This window comes from Python bivittatus, unplaced genomic scaffold (genome assembly GCF_059951505.1).
Source record: "Python bivittatus isolate LINGU-HERP-01145 unplaced genomic scaffold, Pbiv_v1 ctg000410_np1212, whole genome shotgun sequence".
NCBI classification, from domain to species: domain Eukaryota; kingdom Metazoa; phylum Chordata; class Lepidosauria; order Squamata; family Pythonidae; genus Python; species Python bivittatus.
In genome coordinates, this window is record NW_028277067.1 from 41,859 (window position 1) to 60,504 (window position 18,646).

General features: G+C 41.6%; 1 protein-coding gene across 3 annotated transcripts; it reads right to left on the minus strand.

The window, feature by feature from the left end:
- Positions 1–463: 463 nt before the first annotated feature.
- PLEKHH3 (pleckstrin homology, MyTH4 and FERM domain containing H3) lies at positions 464–18,319 on the minus strand. Of its 3 annotated transcripts, XM_007431989.4 has the most exons (10): positions 17,688–18,318; positions 9,673–9,731; positions 7,466–7,554; positions 6,854–7,048; positions 6,339–6,496; positions 5,461–5,569; positions 4,735–5,032; positions 3,947–4,154; positions 1,990–2,227; positions 464–752 (listed from the first exon to the last, which is right to left on the minus strand). In XM_007431989.4, exons 1-10 carry the CDS (start codon positions 17,835–17,837, stop codon positions 685–687), a joined length of 1,572 nt encoding a protein of 523 aa, XP_007432051.1. In that variant the 5' UTR covers positions 17,838–18,318; the 3' UTR covers positions 464–684. The 3 variants fall into 3 exon arrangements, with proteins under 3 accessions (XP_007432051.1, XP_025024795.1, XP_087999438.1); XM_025169027.2 differs by having other exon boundaries at positions 464–2,227; positions 17,688–18,319; XM_088143312.1 differs by lacking the exons at positions 464–752; positions 1,990–2,227 and adding an exon at positions 3,630–3,655 and having other exon boundaries at positions 17,688–18,315.
- Between the last annotated feature and the right edge of the window lie 327 nt (positions 18,320–18,646).

An 18,646-nucleotide genomic window follows, 5' to 3' on the forward strand; every position in this document is an offset into this window, starting at 1 on the left:
GCATTTTTTTTTTCTTTTTGAGCTTTAAAACAGTCACAATTTCTGGATTCCTATGGAAACAGAATATAATCTAGATTATAGTACTCACTGTTTTTTAACGTTGGAAGAGCAGGGTGCTTGGAAAAACTTGCATATATTCTTTGGCTTTAATGTATAGGGGTTTGCACTCATCTTTTTAATAACTCATACCTTTGCTTGGCTCCCCTTTTAATGAACACCCCACAATAAGGCTGAACAATTACTTTCTCTTTATCCCTTATTATACATTCTTATGAGACAAGCATAGGAGAGAAAGTTATGGTTCTGGCCAGTTTCTAACAACCTTTGTTTAATAGGGTGTGTCAGTGGGAATAGTGTGCCAGATACCATCCAGGTGATTTGAAGTAAAGGCACAGCACAAATTTCTTGGGAACAAAAGTTGATTTTTTTTTTTTTTTTAACAGGAGAATAGGACAAGGACACAGTTTGTATAAAAAGTATTTAATCAGAATAGGTGTGGGAATAGGGAATCCCTCTGTACAGACAACATAGTTTATTAGCTCCTTAGGAGCAAAAAATATCACTATTATTCCTTTCAATGACCAGAATATATGCTGATCCAAAACTACAAGGCTCCTGCCAGGACACAGAGGAATCAACTTAATCAGAATTCCATCACTGGCATTTTGGGAAACATGTCCCTGTTCATGTGATTACTGGGAGTTCTTGATGCTGAACATGCTTGTCTGTTGATGCTGCAGAATTCTCTTCATCTGAAAAAAGAAAGCAACAGGTCTCTGATGGCAGCTAAACACTAGTATCCTCCCAGCATACAACTGCCATTCCAAGTATCATCTGTCTCTTGACAAACCCAAAACAAAAAGAAAAAAGGATTTGGTATATGTCCTTTCAATCAGAAAAGCTGGAGAAATGTTAAGCACGGAGAACATATAGTTGGAAATACCCTGTTGCAGCTGTTTTGAGTGTGAAAAATCGAGTTAAGTTGAACAAGTGGAACTTTCTGTGGAACTTCATTTGCTTCTAGTCAACTAGCCTGTGTGGCTAATTACCAGCCCAGTAAGAATATGATTTTTGTTCAAATTTGCCAAAGTTGGGTAAAACCAGCTTGCCATTTTAAACAAACCACATACAGGACTTATACATATATACACTGAGTTCAAGCATACACATCCTTACACCATTCTATGTTAAGTATTTAACATACTATCACACATTGTACTGGAGCTGGACTCAGTAGTACAGAAGGGGAGAAGAGCTTTCTGTCTTCAACACCCCTACATTTGCTACTGGTCCCTTCTCTCATACTGAACAGACATTCATCTTCTTGGACAAGATGTACACAAAAGTCCAGATTGTTAAAAGAAAGAAATACCTTAAAAAAAAAAAGTAGACTAGGAAAGATTATGTGTATTACCTACATTTATTCAGCTGATACTGTACCTGATTCTCAATATACAGGAAGGGCACATGATTCAACTACTTACCAAGAGCAGTACTTCAGTTCTAGATTGGCATTATTTCAAAGTCAAATAACCTTTTCCAACTCTCCCTGCTGGGTTACTAAGTGTGGATGACAGGAATTTCATCACTTAAGCAGCGTGGCCCAATTATATTAAAGAACATTATGCAGCTGCACCTGAAAGTCCTCAAGGTTAGCATTCCCCTGGGTGTAGAACAAGGCAACCTTCGGGTTGGGAACTAGATACATTGGATAACTACAAAGGTGGAGGAACAGTGGGGTGTTTCCAGTAATACGTTAATTAAAGTAAAACTCACCCATCAAGAGAGGTTAAAATGATATCACGCTATCTCAGGTGCCTCTGGACAATTCTCATGTATCAACTCTTTTTAATAGAGAGAAAATAATCTTTTTCTCGTCCAGGAGGGCCCTAACGAAGCTCCTAGAATATTTCTGCATGCCCTTCTCATATAACTTGTTTTCTCCAGATGTATCATCTGTTTTCATATTCTCTAGATGGAGTAACTTACCTAACAATGCACCAGGAAGGGCAGAGCCAAAGCTAATCACTTTCCAACCTGGTCCAGGGAGGCTTTTGTGATCTTCAGCTGTCCCATACTCTATTTCTTCTGTTTGTTCATGATGGCCCATATCACAGAAGTGGCCTTCAGAATACTGCTGTGTAGATGTTCTTGCTTCTCTACTTGTTGCTTGACCAAAGAAGAGCGGATCCACAGTCCAACAGACAATGTCCCAATAAAAAAGGCCCTGGAGGCAGGTAACATTGTAACAAAGCCATTCAAAACATGATTTTGAAGGTAGAAGAACACAGCAAGATTAAAACAGGTTAGTATAAAACAGCTGAAGCAGGGACATAATAGATGCATAGCAAAGTCACCCTTCAAATTCTGAGTGTTTCCTTAAAGGTAGGCAAACTGCTACCAGTGGTCAGCTGGTATGGTGAAACAACAGTGGCAGTAAATGCATGTTAATTTTGAAATAATATTCTCCTCCACTTTGGGCTTGACTTCTCACACAGTATGACCCTTACCTGCAGCACTAAACAGTGTACACTGCTGGCTGTTGCAGATTTAGTCCACATTGAGACACCCATATAGCTGAACCATAGTTTCACAGGTCCCCAGTATGATTCTTGCCCACCATAGCTAGAATAGATAGGTAAGTAAAGTCAGACCATTGGGGCAGGGACAGACATCCCCCTGCCTTGAATGAGTATTTCCTACCATTTCAAAGTTAATAACTTTGGGCTTTTCTGACTTACAGATTGCACTGTTTACAAATTGTACCTTTAAAAGTCTTGCAAATTTGATTTTTTATTTTGCTTAATTCTGCCCCACCAGACACAGGGAGGCTCCTCCACTGCAACAGCCTGCTACAGTACCCTTATTTATATATTCATTCACTCATTTTATATAGCTGCCCATCTCAAATACATGATTTAATTGTTGGCTTACAACAATTAAAAACAAAGTGCAATATAAAATCATATGCAAAACCCATACAACACAATCTGCAAAGTATAAAAAACCACCAACAGTAATCAACATAACTACTGTACAGGCTCTGCCACACACCTGGATCCCCAAGCCCAGTGCAAAACTACATCTTAACGTTCTTAAGAAGAGCCAGGAGGGTTGGGGACAATCTGACCCCCCGGGGGATGATATTCCAAAGGGTGGGTGCAATGACAGAAAAGGCTCTCTTCCTGCACCCTGCCAAATGGCATTCCCTAATAGATGGGACCCAAAGCATGCCTCTTCTGAAGAGTCTAATGGGATTGGTAGATGTAATCAGGGAGAGGCAGTCCCTCAAATAATCTGGTCTGATGCCACCATGGTTGCTGCAGCCAGACAGACTCAGGATCTTGGTTTTTTACAATCAAGATTCTAAACATACGGTCAACTCTTGGACCCTTTTTTTAGTTTAGCTGTAACGTGTCTTTATGGGAAATGCTTTTCATACCTGGTAAAACTATCTAGTATATTCTTTGAACTGGGGTGCTTATGCTGCCAGCTCTCCATGTGGAAGACAAATGAGTTGGGGCTACAGGCCATGCCCAAATGCAAGATCAGTTCTTGGGTCACCTGGGATGAGGTGATAAAGGGGATGACAGGAGGTCTGGCCATGTCCAGCAGGAAGGTACTCAGTGCTGCAAAGGTCACAGTGTCAAACATGCTGAGGAAAGGTAAATGGGGTGAGGGGAGGAAGAGAGTGATTTAACTGAACATTTGCGGAGAATAAAAAGGCAATAATCCAATTGTTCCATCAAACTACAGAGTTAAGAAATGATACTACATAAGACCAATTCCTGGCATTGGTAAGAAACCAGAGTTGTAGAAGTTGCTGTTTCTAAGAAGAGATGGAAGGACTATTGCTAGCATTAGTGACACCCTATGTGCAGCCTTTTTTGCATCCTATCAATTAAGCAATCTTGTGCCCTTCCCAATAACACATGGTCTTGCTCACCTCCTGGACTGTAGCATTAGATGTGACGGTGACATAGCAGGTGGTAGTACCAGGACAATGCGTGGATTGTGTTATTTCTTGGCTTCCTATCAGTGCTGCAATCTCATCCAAGGAGGGCACACACTCCCGCCCCTTGCTTTTGCTCAGGGCTTGTGTGATTAAATGTCCATAGTGGGTCACTGGTGATCTTGGGAACCGTTTCTCCATCCTATTGGGTCAGGGAAGAGATGCTATTAGGCAACTGATTCCATAAACTCTCATTAATAAGAATACTGCACCCACAAAAAGATTCCTTCTAAAGGCCTGCCTTGCACCTTGTTCAAATGTGTCAAATGAATTATCATTCTAATCCACTTCCTGCTTACTAGACCATAAGCAGACTTAATGGAAATTTATTGGCAGCTGGAATTATGTTGTCTCTGAACACATTAAAAAGGGAGGGCATCTTTGTTCACACCCTTGTGAATAAGAGCTACTGGGGACAGAACAAAGAAGGATGTTGTACATAGGCACTCCCTCCCTTTCACTTCCCTCAGATTGGGTGAAATATTTTTTGCCAGTAGTTCTGCGTTCACTGCTGGTAAATTTGTGACCAAAATATTACACTAAGAATGGGAACTTGTGGCCATCCAACTATTGCTGAATTACGACTAGCAGCAGCACCAACTAACATAGCTAATGGTGAAGGATGCTGCTAGGAGTTGTAGTTCCTCAACAGCTGGAACTCCCCAAGTTTCCCACTTCTGCATTAGACATGTTTCACACTGTTTCCCATTTCCCTTGCTCACCGCTGCAGATGCAGGTGCAAGTAGCAGAGTATTGGCACAGAAGGTATAAATGTGTAGCTCATGCACACAAGCAGTTGCCAATAGCGCAAATCTGTGGGTGCCCCTGGAATAGGTGGCTCTGTTGTCTGTTTCACCAGTTGGCAGTATATTTCATCCACCAGGGCTGGAAGGTCATGGCAGGTTTGCAGCACCCCCTGCATGAGGAGGATTGGATCTCGCACTTCTTCAAGCTGCTGTAGTGAATGGAACAGCTTGACAGCTTCATCACGAAGCCCTGCATAACCTTGGCCACCCGGAGCTGCAAAGTTGGGTGGGGTGGGGTGGGAGGAAGAAGATAAGAAGAAAACAATTACATTTAGATCTGCCCAAGCCCTTGCTCTCATTTTCTCTTCTGTAGGCAGAGAACTGCCTAGGCCTTTTACAGGCTGGGACATTATGTGGGCACACAGTCTGTATGTAGGTCAAGGGTTGCGTTTGGTCTTTAAATATTGGGTGGTGAGGGATTTATTTTAATCTAATTTAAATTCAATACAGGTGATATAATTTTTCAAATATTTAATAATGTTTCCTTTCTGTCTTCTTAAATTTTAATGGGGTGGTGAGTTTTGGAGGGCGCCTGAGGGCCACACCTCTGAAAGACCACAAGCAGCACAACTTTAGCATAGAACAAATAATGAAGTCAGCAAGTTAAGGAAGTTGATTACTAGCCAAGAAAAGGCTACTCACCTGCATAAGGGAACGGCAGGAGAGGTGCATAGATTGGGCCAGCTGTATAACGTAGGATGGGATTATTGTGATAAATTTGATCCAAGATTTCTGGGCTGTTGCAGTTCTCCTGGAATAGTGTGAGGAAAAGCAGGGAGAGAAAGATCTAGGCTATATATATATATATAGTTATATACTCAATAACATCAGGTACATGTATTTCATGCAAATTAACATCAGGTACATGTATTTCATGCAAAATTCTTAGAACTAGTGTTCCAATCTCTGGAATTGCCATTTGTCCAAAATAACACCCCTCTAAACAGAATGTGCTAAGATGGCTGTTGTCATTGTAGAGGGCATGGCCCTTCACTAGTTACTGTTGTCTGTGACTGACCCAGTGTGTGTGAGCTTCAGGAACCTTCCAATTTCCATCTGTATTTTATAATGGAAACCCTTAGGAGGACTGGACAACTTATTTATACAATAGTGCAGCTATGGAGATGAATTGATATTAAATAACAGAAACTATCTCTACGCTTCCAAGTAAGTTACTGAAATTTAATTTAATGAACATTCATAGCACCTTTCTGAACAAGATCTGCTCATCATCACGTAGTCTTAAAAACTAAATCTCAAAATATTTTGATGCACTTAAAAAACAATTTTAGGAATTAAAACTGACATTGAAATCAGAGATATCAATATAACTGTAAAAGACTGAGTTCCTAGCCCATGAAGAAATGCTGCATGTGATTATCTCATTTTCTGCCCCCACCTCAGGGAAAAGCCACTACTCAAATGTGTCCATTCCCTCTTCCTGCAAAAACTCTCTCCAAAGATGCACGCCCCCATTCCTAGTCCCAATAGCATGTCCTTGTGCTCATTTGGTTTCTCACCTCAATGTCACGCATGAGGAGCTGTGTAGGGGTCTGCACAGGGGCCTTGCTGATGATAACCTTCTGTAAAGCACAAACCCAGTGCACGGCTTCATTTAAGTGTTCTGTATAGAGCCGGTAGCAATGCTTTCTGCCAAAAACTGTCACTGCCCAGTAGCCTGCAGGAGTGGGAGAAAGAAGTACCAATATGTAATTAACATGAAGACACATAATCATAGACAAATACAAGGAAATCTGACCTACTTCCTTACATTTTAAAAATGCACGGATTATATTTTCACTGCATGAAAAGAGGCAAAAAATTTAAAATGCTTGTTAAATAAATCTATGCATTATGGATATCTTAGTAGCAGAGCGTAGCATGGTAAGAAAAAAAATCAAGCATTTTCTGAAGTCATTCATTCCCTGTGCAGGAAGAGTCTTCAGGATTCCCTCCTGCTGTCACGTAGAAACCACAGCAGGATTAAAAAGTGAGCATGAACCTCTTTAACCATGCAAGAGTAGACAATCTTTACCTGTTTCCTTATAGGTTTGCTTGTCGGGCCATAGCACAGAGCAGAGGCTGGTGAGAACAAGGGACCCAAGGCGTTGGGCGCTCACCTCACACCCACTGTAGTAATCTAGGGAATCCTCTGTCAACACAAACCAGTATTTGCGAGGACGCAACCAGGGGGTTTTAATACCTCCTCGGACCTCTCGCTGCAGCCAACCTGGAAGATGAGAAAAATAAAATTAAACTGAGTCCCTTCAGCCTTAATATCCTTTAATTTTTTTTATTTTCAAAAAATTAAAGATGCAGGTTTCTGCAGTTTGAGCTCTATTTCACAGCATGAACAGAGAGTATCCTAACTGCAAACTGGAACAAAATAATGATTAAACTGGAAACAGTACTACTCAATAGAGTCAAGGTCTCTTGGATTCAATACAAGTTCTGACTCTGGCACTCATTTTGGTGCAAGTTCCCAGACCAGAAACTGTGTCCTTTCAAGATGGAAGTTGCCATTCCTCTAAGTTACAGGATAATCCCACTTGTAAAAATTAAATGACATCAGAGGGCCCTGCCACCCTTCTTAGAGATAGGGGAGAGAGAGAGAAGGAAACAAACAAACCTGAGTCAAAGTTCCCACCTTTCACAATAGCATCAGATTCATGTTGCATCCTTCCACACTTCTTCTCTGTAATAAGACTGTGTGTCTCTTCAGTCACTGGTGAAGACCTGAGGGTAGCAGACCGAGAAGAAGAGAGAGGCATCAATCTGAACTACATCAATACAAATGAAAGGAGATTGATCTTTCCTTAAGATTAGACCCAGATGTCTTTCAGTCTTGCCCCCAAAAGAAAGAAAACTGCTGGGATCCTGATGTTATCTATCCCAAAATACTGATTTTCATTTGATGGATCAGGAGCCGCTACTGGTTGCAGCCAGATTTTAAGTAGGTCACAATAGCAGTACTGTATTACCAGCACACATGGTTTGGCCAAAGGTGAGCCTGGAGTGTGAAAAAGTTTTGGAAAACCTTCAGGTGCCCTCTCAGAGGGTTCTATCTTCTATACATTTCTATTCTCATATTTGCTCCCCTTTTTTTGAAGAAAAGAAGGGGAATACTGCCCCCCAATCCCCTTCCTTCCACAGTTATGGGAAACTGGTCTGAGATTTTGCACTGTTAACCTCAGACTAAAAATAAGCTGTTTATATAGAAGGGCTGCCAAGAATTTGGGAAATGAAGGAGCTCAGTTGAGGAGAGGATGCTAGCTGGATTGCCTGAGATGAGGGAAGAGGGGGGAAGAGATACAGAAAGAGAGAGGTTCTTGGCATTTGTGCACTGATGGAGAAAGGAGGGAGGGAGAGGAAAGGAAGGAAAGAGTGTTTCCTCCTCCCTATTCGTGATTCCTTATAGCACATCGCAGATAGTCTAATCCCACAGATAACTGCTTTCAGAAATACCCTAAAAGATTTATCTGGTAAATCAAGGCTCTCAAAAATGAAAAATTCATAAGCTCATCTTCAAATCATACATTCCAGGTGCTAGATTAACTGATAAGAAAATTCACCTCTGCAGATGCTCAGGGCATTATCTACTACTCTTCTATTTCTACTTGATTTGTCCTAGTACTGAGATTAGGCTTTGGGGCTCAAGTACAAATTAGTTGTAGTTGTTGACTTATAACCATTCATTTAACAACTATTTGAAGTTATGATGGCACTGAAAAAAAGTGACTTATGACCGATCCTTACACTTACGACCGTCACAGCGTCCCTGTGGTCAAATGATCAAAATCTGGGTGCTTGGCAACTGGCATGTATTTATGACATTTGCAGCATCCTGGGGTCACGTGATTGCCATTTGCAACTTTCCCAAGGTGCTTCCGACAAGCAAAGTCAATGAGGGAAGCTGGATTCACTTAACAATGGCATGATTTGCTTAATGATCATGGCAGAAAGACTGTAAAATCAGGTGCGACTCACTTAACCACATTGCTTAGCAATGGAAGTTCCAGTCCCAATTGTGGTCGTAAGTCAAGGACTACCTGTACATTCTCAGACCCTTCTTATGTCCTCTGCTCTCCCATCTCCCTGTTTCCAACTAAGCTGCTGTCTCATTCATCTTGTCCCTTTTTCTCAGCTACCTCCTGGAGCAGAATCCCAGAGATGTCAGCCTCACAAAAGAAACTTCTCCTTCCTTCTGCCTTTTCCCAGGCCCGCTCTGGCAACAGATAAGTTGCAGGAGTCACTTGCCCAAAGAGTCACTTCCTCCTTGGCTATGACTGGTCCCAGCTGGGAACTATTAGCTTGGAAGCAGAGTGGGAGATGTGTGGGTCACCAGACAGAATTCTTCCCATGGATTTTTCTGCTTTCCAGCTGAGAACAAACTGAAAACATCAGGATCGAAGAGAGCAGATACACTTGGAAGGCATTAATTTGGTCTTAGGGGAGACTTGGGAATTATACCCAAAATCAGGGTCAAACTCTAAAATGTGAAGTAATAATGAAGATTATAATGTTTTCCATTTCTTTCTCCTCTTTTTGCTTCTCAGTTTAACAAATTGCCAGCTTGAAGCCTGAAGATGGATCTCTTCTCAAAGGAGAAACCAAGATGATAGTACTGAATAGGGAAGGGAGGGATGGAAAGTTTCTGGTCTGGAACAGAGGAGGTTCTAGAGGTCAAATGAATATCAAGTACCTGCATTTCTTTTACGCAAGCAATAGCCAGAATTGTGACTCTGCCTAACATGCAGCAATTCCATTCTCCCATGCACACACAAATTTATTCCCACTGCAGTGCTGGTCCCCCTCTACTCCCTCCTCCCTCATCTACCACCCTTCACTGCTCACCTTTCAGAACAACTGCTAGCACGACTGGGTTGCGTGAGGTTCACCTGCAAGGTAGAGTCCTGGGAAAAAAGGGGTGAGGGGAGAGAAAAAAGGGATGAGGGGAGAGAGAAAGAGAAGAAAGAGGAACATCATCAGGATTCACTCAGAACTGAAGATAAAAGGGGTGAGAGTTAAATTTAAGAAGAATGAGGGCAGAAGACACACTGGCAGGGTTAGAAATTAGAATTTCAAGATAGACAATATTTCCTGCCCTGCAATTTCATCATGTATATATTCAAAAGCAAGAGGCTGTTAAAACAGAGAATGGGAATGCATAATATTCATACATGCAGGACACCTCCCAACCCCACAAGGAAGTAAATTATTAATTTGCAGCTTTCCCAGGCTGCCTAGTCTGCACTATTGCCCCTCCCAGGCCAGAGTCTGGCTAGCCAACCCTCTCACATCCCACAAGCTGCAGCAGCTGAACAAGTTCCTGTATCCTCAGCCGACCTCGGTGTTGGGCTCCAGTCTGTTCAGAATTGCACAAGCACACTGCTGAGTAAGATACAGCCAAAAAAAGTCCTATTGTAGCCAAGGCTTCCTTCCCCTGCAAGGGGAGAAGGGGAAGGAACAGGCAAGTCCTGGCAGAAGACAGGAAACTATAGTCTCAGGCACCTAATTCATGTGAATGCCCTAACGTTGGCAAAAATGGTAAGCAGATCTGAGATGCAGTAGGGAGAATTTGGTGAAACTGTAGGATACAAAGCTTTGTACAATCTAGGCACAGCCCCCACACAGATCCCCCAAATAAAAGATGATGCCGGATTTGTTCTGAGCTGCAGGGAGGAGAGAGAGAGACTAAATATAAAGTCAAACTGAATGGGAGAAAGCAGGGAGCTACTGCAACAGGTACTAAGTAATGGACAGGACACCAACTGTCCTGCTGGCATTTTAACACTTCTTGTAACTCGGCCCAAGTTGGCATAGATCATCACGATCTGTAGGGCGGGTAGACTAGCAACAGCCATCAACAGAGCATGGAAGGATTAAGCAACATCAGAACTGGAAAAAATTAAAATGTCTAGGAAACGGTTGCAAAAATTAGAATTTGTTTTTCCTCATAATTCACTTTTAAAAATTGTATTCTGAATTGCAGATATGGCTGGATTCTAGGTTCTAAAATATGGTTTAAATTATGGCTGAGGCACTTAGAAAGCATGAGGGCTATAAAACATTTTATACTCTCACATGATGTTCTTGCTAGCAACTTAGCTTTTTTGCAGTTATATAGTGCTTCCCACATCTCTCAGCCACAACTTTCATGCTCCAGAGTCCTAGAACACTGAAACTAGCAAAGAGACAATGGAGGTTGTAGCTGCTAAACTACATATTAACTGATTTCCATTATTTTCAATCTGGATGAAAAAGAATGGTATGCATTACCATTGACAATTGTACATGCGGGGAGGGAAAGCAAAAAAAAAAAAAAGGTTGAGAATGTACAGAAAGATGCACTTCTGAAAACAGTTGTGATGTAAATGTCTTAATTATCATGAAGGGAAAAGACACTGAAAAAGACAAATCTGAAAAGTGCATGGGATTAGCTTCTCAACAGGCTAGCTTTGTCTGAAATTAATTACTGAATTTGGAATTTATAAGTGGACCAGAGCAAATCAGACATTTCAGTAATGCTGAGTATGTACAACTTTACAATTCTTCAGCTCTATTACAGAGCGAATCAAAATCAAGAGTTTAGCGTTATATCTTATTAAAATTTGGTCACGTGCTGACTCCTCAACAACAGTGTTCTTACAACTGTAGAATATGAGGATTGAGGTATAAGAGCAAATTTGTATAAGCCTTAAAATTCCTTTGGTTTAAGAGAATTGCTCTGGAATTGCCTTATTTGTGAAGGAAATTCGATGACTAAATAAAGGAGATACAAGAGAACAGAACTGAACGTTGTTGCACCACTATAATAGCATTTATACTATTTATAAAAATGTTGACACACACTCACACACAGCAGCAATTTTCTGTCTCACAAATACACCCAGCAATGACATATATTCCTCTCTTTTGGGAAATTGCTCCCTTCAACTACCCACTGCCCTTCCTGCTGCAGCCAGTTGACAGCCATTTTACTTTTAGGAAGCCGACGCTTCTAAAAAAAAAGCTTCAGTCAGACATGCAACTTGTCTTGAATTCAATTCTCAGCAACTACAAAGAGAATTCCAAAACTTCAAATCTTTAGAATACACTACTGATTTTCATTAAAACAGTGAATAGGTGCATCATACACATTATACTTCTGATATATACAAAACTACCAAGAAGACAATGTTTGGCATGAGAGGAGTTGATGAGGGAAAGTCTGACAAATTGTACTGTACAGCGGCTCCCCCATTCTTGCCATTGCTGTCTCCCCATTTTTTTACTTCCAACTCTTTCTCTATGTGGGGTTCCCTCAACAGCACTGAAAGTAAGCAGAGAACCTTCATGCCCAGTAAAACACCTGTTGCCCAGTTCTTACCCAAATGAAGATACCTGTCTGACAAAAATATATTTATTGTTTGGGACTGTAGCCTGAACAAGCTGCCAGCTCAGACATACAATACACATTTTCACAGGCTCTGACATACAATCCACCTTCCAAGGCATGGCTCTTGGTTGCATACAGATTATAAATAAAATAAATATCATCATGTCCAGCCTGACATGGGCAAACGGCTGATGTTACACATTCAGTTTCCTTATTTGTACTGGGAACATTAGGCTTGAAATAACAAAAAATAGCAGGAAAAGGGGAGAATGTGCAATTTGTAACAACCCAGTGCCATCTTATGATCTACTTGGGAGCACTTTCTTTTCTTTTGTAAGTTTTAAGTTGGTGGCCATATCACTGGGATCTGAACAGCTGTCATTTATCTTTACTAACACTGAATATTTGCATTTTTATATTTAAGGTTGAAAAGAATGTGTATGTTTTATTTCTTCTTTTTTTAAAAAAGGTTAAGTTTGATTTTGTTTATATTTGATGAGATTGGTCTCAAAGAAGGAAGAAGGGTTGAAACATATTCTAGACACAATCCTCTAGGCTACATGGCCAGGAGGTTGTGCTATGAAATTATGTTGCTTTCTTGTATTTTTATCTTTCATTCACCATAAAGGCAGCACAGATTGTGAGAGCCTTACTTCTCTCACACAGCACAGTTAGCGGGAAACATGGCAGGTGAAGTCATGTTTCCCGCTAAGAGGTGCTGGCAGCAGGAACTACCAAGCTGCTACCCCAAAGTAGGAGAAGTGGAGACCAAAGGGCTTAGTGGGGGAGTTGTAAAGCCTCCAGTCTTCCCCTTACAGGCTTAGCCATTCTATCACATTCTATTACATTCCATCGGCCTCCTGGATTTTTCCTCTTCCTTTATTCTGTGTAAATGTGTTTCTTATAAATTTTAACTATATATTTATTTATTGTTTTAATCTGTTGTAAGCCGCCCAGAGTCCCCCATTGGGGGGAGATGGGCGGGGATACGTTTGATAAATAAATAAATTACAATTATGAGTTCTGATTTATAAAATTCAGAGTAGCTTACCCAACCCCCCATGGCAGTGTGTTTTAATGATGCAGTGTAGAAAATTGTTTGAAAAATAGACTGTAGTAAAGACTTATGCTACAAAAAAACTTGTTAATTTTTAAAGTGCCATAGGACTTCTCTTGGAAAAACAGTCATTCTTAATTTTTTTTAAAAATGAGCAGGAAATTAACGTCGACATCATTCAGCCTCAAATCAATGTTCCCTTTATTTGGAATTTTGCACTGGAAAAGTGGAATAAAATATTGTATGATGTTTGTACTGAAAAAAAAAGTCTATATATGGAGTATTGAGAACAGTCTTTTAAAAAAATCAATAGTGAAGAAAAATTGTCAATAAATATAGAACAAGAGGTTAAAGGGGGAAAGTTGCTCCTGAACCTAGATAAAGGCTAAGTTTACATAATTGTATCTGATCAAATATTTCTATTAATAAATGCATATGGTAGTACTGCACAGTTTGGTAGAACTGGCTGTAAAAATCCAAGAACTTCCATTCCTCACTGAAAAAAACTCAGATTAAATCACATGGCTTGAACATAAAACTTAAGTAAAAACTATTGAACAGGGAATGCTTGACTAAAACCTCAAATGCTGCCTCTGTCAAAGATTTATAGTACTGCCATTCTACAAAGAAAACAATGGCAGGAAGAAGTTTTTCAAGGGTACAATAGCCTGCAAACTACAAAAAATAAAAGCTGCCCTTTCAAGCAATTTATATTTGTTGAAATGGCATCTACACTTAGATATATTTCCATGTTTCTGCCTTTCTGATTAAAATAGAGAGTCTATGTTTCTATTTGCTCCATCCTTCAGCTCTGCCTCCAGGCAGAAAATTTTGTGGGGGTGAGCCGATGATCTATCCTCTCTCAATCATGGCAGATACCCTCTGAATAGGGGGGCAATCTCAGCTGATGCTTCAGCATGCCTAGATGATAAACATTACACAACTGACTTCAGTTTCTGATCTCTCCAACTTGACAAGCAGTTTCTGATCTCTCCACATCTGCCAGAAGATTCTGGTAGCTTTATACAAAAGTCCACAGACAGCAACATTATGAGCATATAATTTAGAGGGCAAAAAAGACAAGAGGAGTAGTCATAGAGGTTTGTATGATGTGCATGATATGGAGAGAGAAACAAACATTGAGAATCTCTTTATTAAGCCAGCAGAAGGTTCAGAAGTAGCGCAAAAGAGATTTTTCAATTATTCCAACTGTAACTAAGAATTATAGACCAATTTCCTTGCTAAATTATGACTATAAACCCGTTACATCAATACTAGCAGAGAGATTGAAGAAGATTTTATTGGACTTTATACATGAAGATCAATGGGATTTCTTACCTAAAAGACAATTGAGAGATGATAATGTAAGAATTGGATTGGATATAAGAATACTTACAACAGCACAATGAAAAGCAAGCAGCTTTGATTTTCCTAGATGCGAAAAAAGCCTTCGATAATTTAAATTATTGCATAATTAATGCAGCACATTAGCTTCCAGAAGATGCAGCAACCATGGGTTTAGATCAGCTTTCTCCAGCTTGGCATTTACCATATACACTGGGCTACTATTCCTGTAATCCTCAGCCAGCCATTGTTTTAAAACAAACCATTAAGGGAAGAAGCGGGTCTTAGCAATCAGAGCTAAACGAAAACGGTAGGTACAAAGGCACTCTTTTCCTTTGAATATCAGGGAAGAGCAAAGGAGGACGGTTGATTCCTAGAACCTTCCATTTTATCACTTGGAAACAGGAGGATGGATTTTGGGGCTTATCCAGAATTATTCCTCATCTTAACAATGATATGGGCCCATCAAAGCCCTCAACTCTCAGAATAATGCCATTGTTGGGGGGGGGGGGCTACCATGTAGATTTGGCACATTTATTATCCCTTCCTTACTTTTAGTTGATCACACATGCTTCCAATGTTCTTGCTCAGGAGGATTAAGCAGCAAGTGCTCCTCAGCCACTACCAGGCAAAGCGGGGGTGAGGAAATGCTCCAAAAGTAACATGCATTCAAATACCCCACCTCCCACTTGGCACTTCTGTACTCATACAGTATTGAGAACAGTCTTTTTAAAAAATCAGGTACTGTTCACCACCTGTACTCATACCTCTAGCAAAGGACATCTATGTCCCCCCCACCCCCAACTTGCCATCAAAAAATAATTTCATAATTTCTCCTTAGCCAGTAGTTGGGGAGGAGTGGGAAGGTTAAAGGGCACAAATTTATTATGCAGCCAGAGATAGGGATAGTCAAGGTTACTGCCCAACTGGACAGATGCTCCTCTAAAAAAGAGTTAGCACTTTCTCGCCTGTGGAGTTCTAATAGCGGATTTGTAGAAAACAAAGGAACTCCAGGCCAGTTTCTTCTAGCACCGATACTGAACTGCCTCAACATGTTATGTCTCGTTCATCTTGACAGGGCCTACCTTCTACCTAGGAAAGCCTGAAAGGGAAACTCCTGAGAAGAAAATGTATTCAGCACATCTGAGCTCTCAGTTAAGCTGAACTTTTTAAGATCCTTTGGGGTTTTAAAGCCAGCCAGCCAGCCACCCACACCTCAATTTAGTTCTGTCCGAGAGGACAGTCTGGCCTTTTCCCTGTGCCAAGAAGTGACGCCATGAAAAAGATTATCCAGACAAAGGAAAGATTTCCTTGGGGGCTGAAATCTGTCTATCCTAGTATAGGCATCTTCGTGCTTTAAACTGTGGCTTCATATGAACTAAAGCTCAGCAATTTGAACCTGATTGGAATGAGAAAGATTTTAGATATGTGATAAAGGCAATATTAAGTTCAGTAGGTACAAAGTTCACTGCCTCCACGGAAATCTAACCATCCCTCACAGCAGCCAAGAGAACCTGAATCTACTTTCTGAAAATACATAGAGCTGTTAAGTGCTTCATATATGTTTCCCAAAACCTGGTTTGGAGCAGGTGGGAGTAGCACCTGTCTGTAACTCTGCAAAATCATGAAGAACTCCAGAAAAAGATGTGACAGCTTTAAAGAGTTGCAAATAGTGCTTGTCTGCATACCCATGCACCTTTGGACAATTGCTAAACAGGGATGGAAGAAATAGTTCATCTTTGGCTACTTTTTCTGAAGCTTCAAATGGGGGTGGAAGAGGAACCTCTTTTCTGCTTCCTAGGGAAAAGAATGGCAAAGCAAAATATCGGGTGGAAATCCTGAAGGTCTTACTATGAACTCTTTGGTAACATTTTGATGGGCTCTACATGTCAGCTGTTCATGCCAATCAACACTCAGCCTTGCTCTCCATCACTTTGAAGCTGAGCTTCCAGTTCTTTGACTCTCTGCCATAATTAAAAGGAAACAAACTGGGAGGAAGAAATTCCAAACATCTAAGACAACAGCTTGTCCTATATAATTCATGGCAGTGGCATTACATAAATATGAGGAAACACTAATTTTTCTGCTCACCTGGCCAGCAAACCACTCCTGCTCACCTGGCCAGCAAACCACTCCTCCTCCTTCACCTCTGGATTAATTCAGAGGTGAAGAACATGTGCCCTCCAGATTTTGCTGCTCTAACAGCTTCAGCCAGCGTAGTCCATGTTGATAGACAATTTTACCACACAGCAACACTTAGAGGCTCACAGGTTCCCCATTTAGGGGTTAATTTGATTTATCTAAGGAAGATGGATTCACAGATAAATGGAGAATGTACTGTATATACTCACAGATAAGCCCATCCAAGGATAAGCTAAACCCATTTTTTGGGGTGTATTTTGGAACCTAAAATTCTCAACTTATCTGTGAGTATATACAACAGAAGAAAGGCAATTAGCTACTGAGATATAATAATTCCTTGTGGATTAACACTGAGAAAATCAAACAGATTAGAAGGGGGGAAAAGTAGGTTGAGAATTAAGCTATCAAAAAAGATAGAACCCCTCCATCAGAATAACAAAATATCTTCCAAAAATGAATCCGAACAAATGAAGCTATATTATCAATGAGAACTATACTGTAATGCCACAGACTTTCAAAGGACATCAGGCTGGGAAGGCAACATCAAGGCATGCTCCTTTACAACTCTTAAAAAAAAAGTAGTAGCAGAAGAATGTTGGCCCACATTTAATCTGACTGAAGACTCCAGTTTGAATGCCACTGAGCACCTTCCAAGTTGATACTTAGCCGTGGTGAAGCTACACAGATGGGAAGACCTTCCAAGTCAGAAGAATTTCCAACTACTGCTCTCTTTCTTTTTATTAGTTAACCTATGGGAAATCGCATCCCCAGAATTTACATAAGACCTTTTGAGTCCGGAGCAGAGGGGAGTGAATAACGAATCGAGGCACGCGTATTCCTCCAAGACCACAAAAATGACAGATTATCTTCCTTCTAGCCCTGCGTAAGGTAGACTCCCGAAAGAGTGGAACGAAGCTCTGAGGTTGCTCCTTCCCGCGCACGGCTCACCTCATCGCCTTGGCTGCGTAATTCAAAGGATTCTTCAACTTCTTCTTCTTCACCGGTCACCCCCTTGCTTGCCTCACAATAGTCACGTCGCAGCAAGGTGAAGCCTTGCCTGCAGCACAGCAGCCACCATAAGCCGCCGGGGAACGGCATCCGGAGCTTCGATCCGCGCAGTGAAGGCAGGGAAGGAAGGAAGGAAGGAAGGAAGGAAGGAAGGGAAGGGCTGGGCTGGGCTGGGCTGGGCTGGGTTGAGGCGCCCAGGGCGCGCTCACAGAAAGCAAAGGGAACCTTCTGGCGCCTTGACCTGGCCGTCTGCTCCGCTTGCTTAACCGAGCTCTTGCCCCGCCACAACTCTCCCCGCCCCCGTCCAGGAGCGGGGGACGGGCGCGTCACGGCAAGGCCCTGCCGGTTGCCCAAGAAAGTGCCACCCTTTCCGGGGGGCCGGCGGTGTATTTCATCACGTGGGCTGGCTTGGCCGGGAAGGGACGACCGGTCAGTCGGGAGCGTTCTCGCTCTTTCCCCGCTCCCTTGGCTGGAAGTGGGGCTGCAGTTGGTTGCCAGAATTGAAATGCTTAGAAGCAAGAAGAGGTCTGTACCCAAAGCGTCACTGGAACAGGATGGTGTGGTATTTCTTTCCCGAAGAATGGAGAGCGGGGGCGGGAATGGGAACGGGTACCAGGAGGTCCGAAACTTTGGAAGGGCGGCAGGGAACGTCGGACGATACGAAGCAACGGTTCTAGATCATTGGGGCGGTTCGCATCATCTACCGAAACTCAGACTGGCCAACTGTATTTTCGACTAGCGTTTGTGCGAATCAGTGCAGACCAAGTACGGGTAGCGATGGCTCAATATCGTGCAATTCCAAGAAAGTGGGTTAGGTGATCTTAGTTACGATACCACAAGAACACTGCTAGTAAGTTGAAGCGACGTGCAGTACCTCCCGATAGGAATCAGTAGAGAAC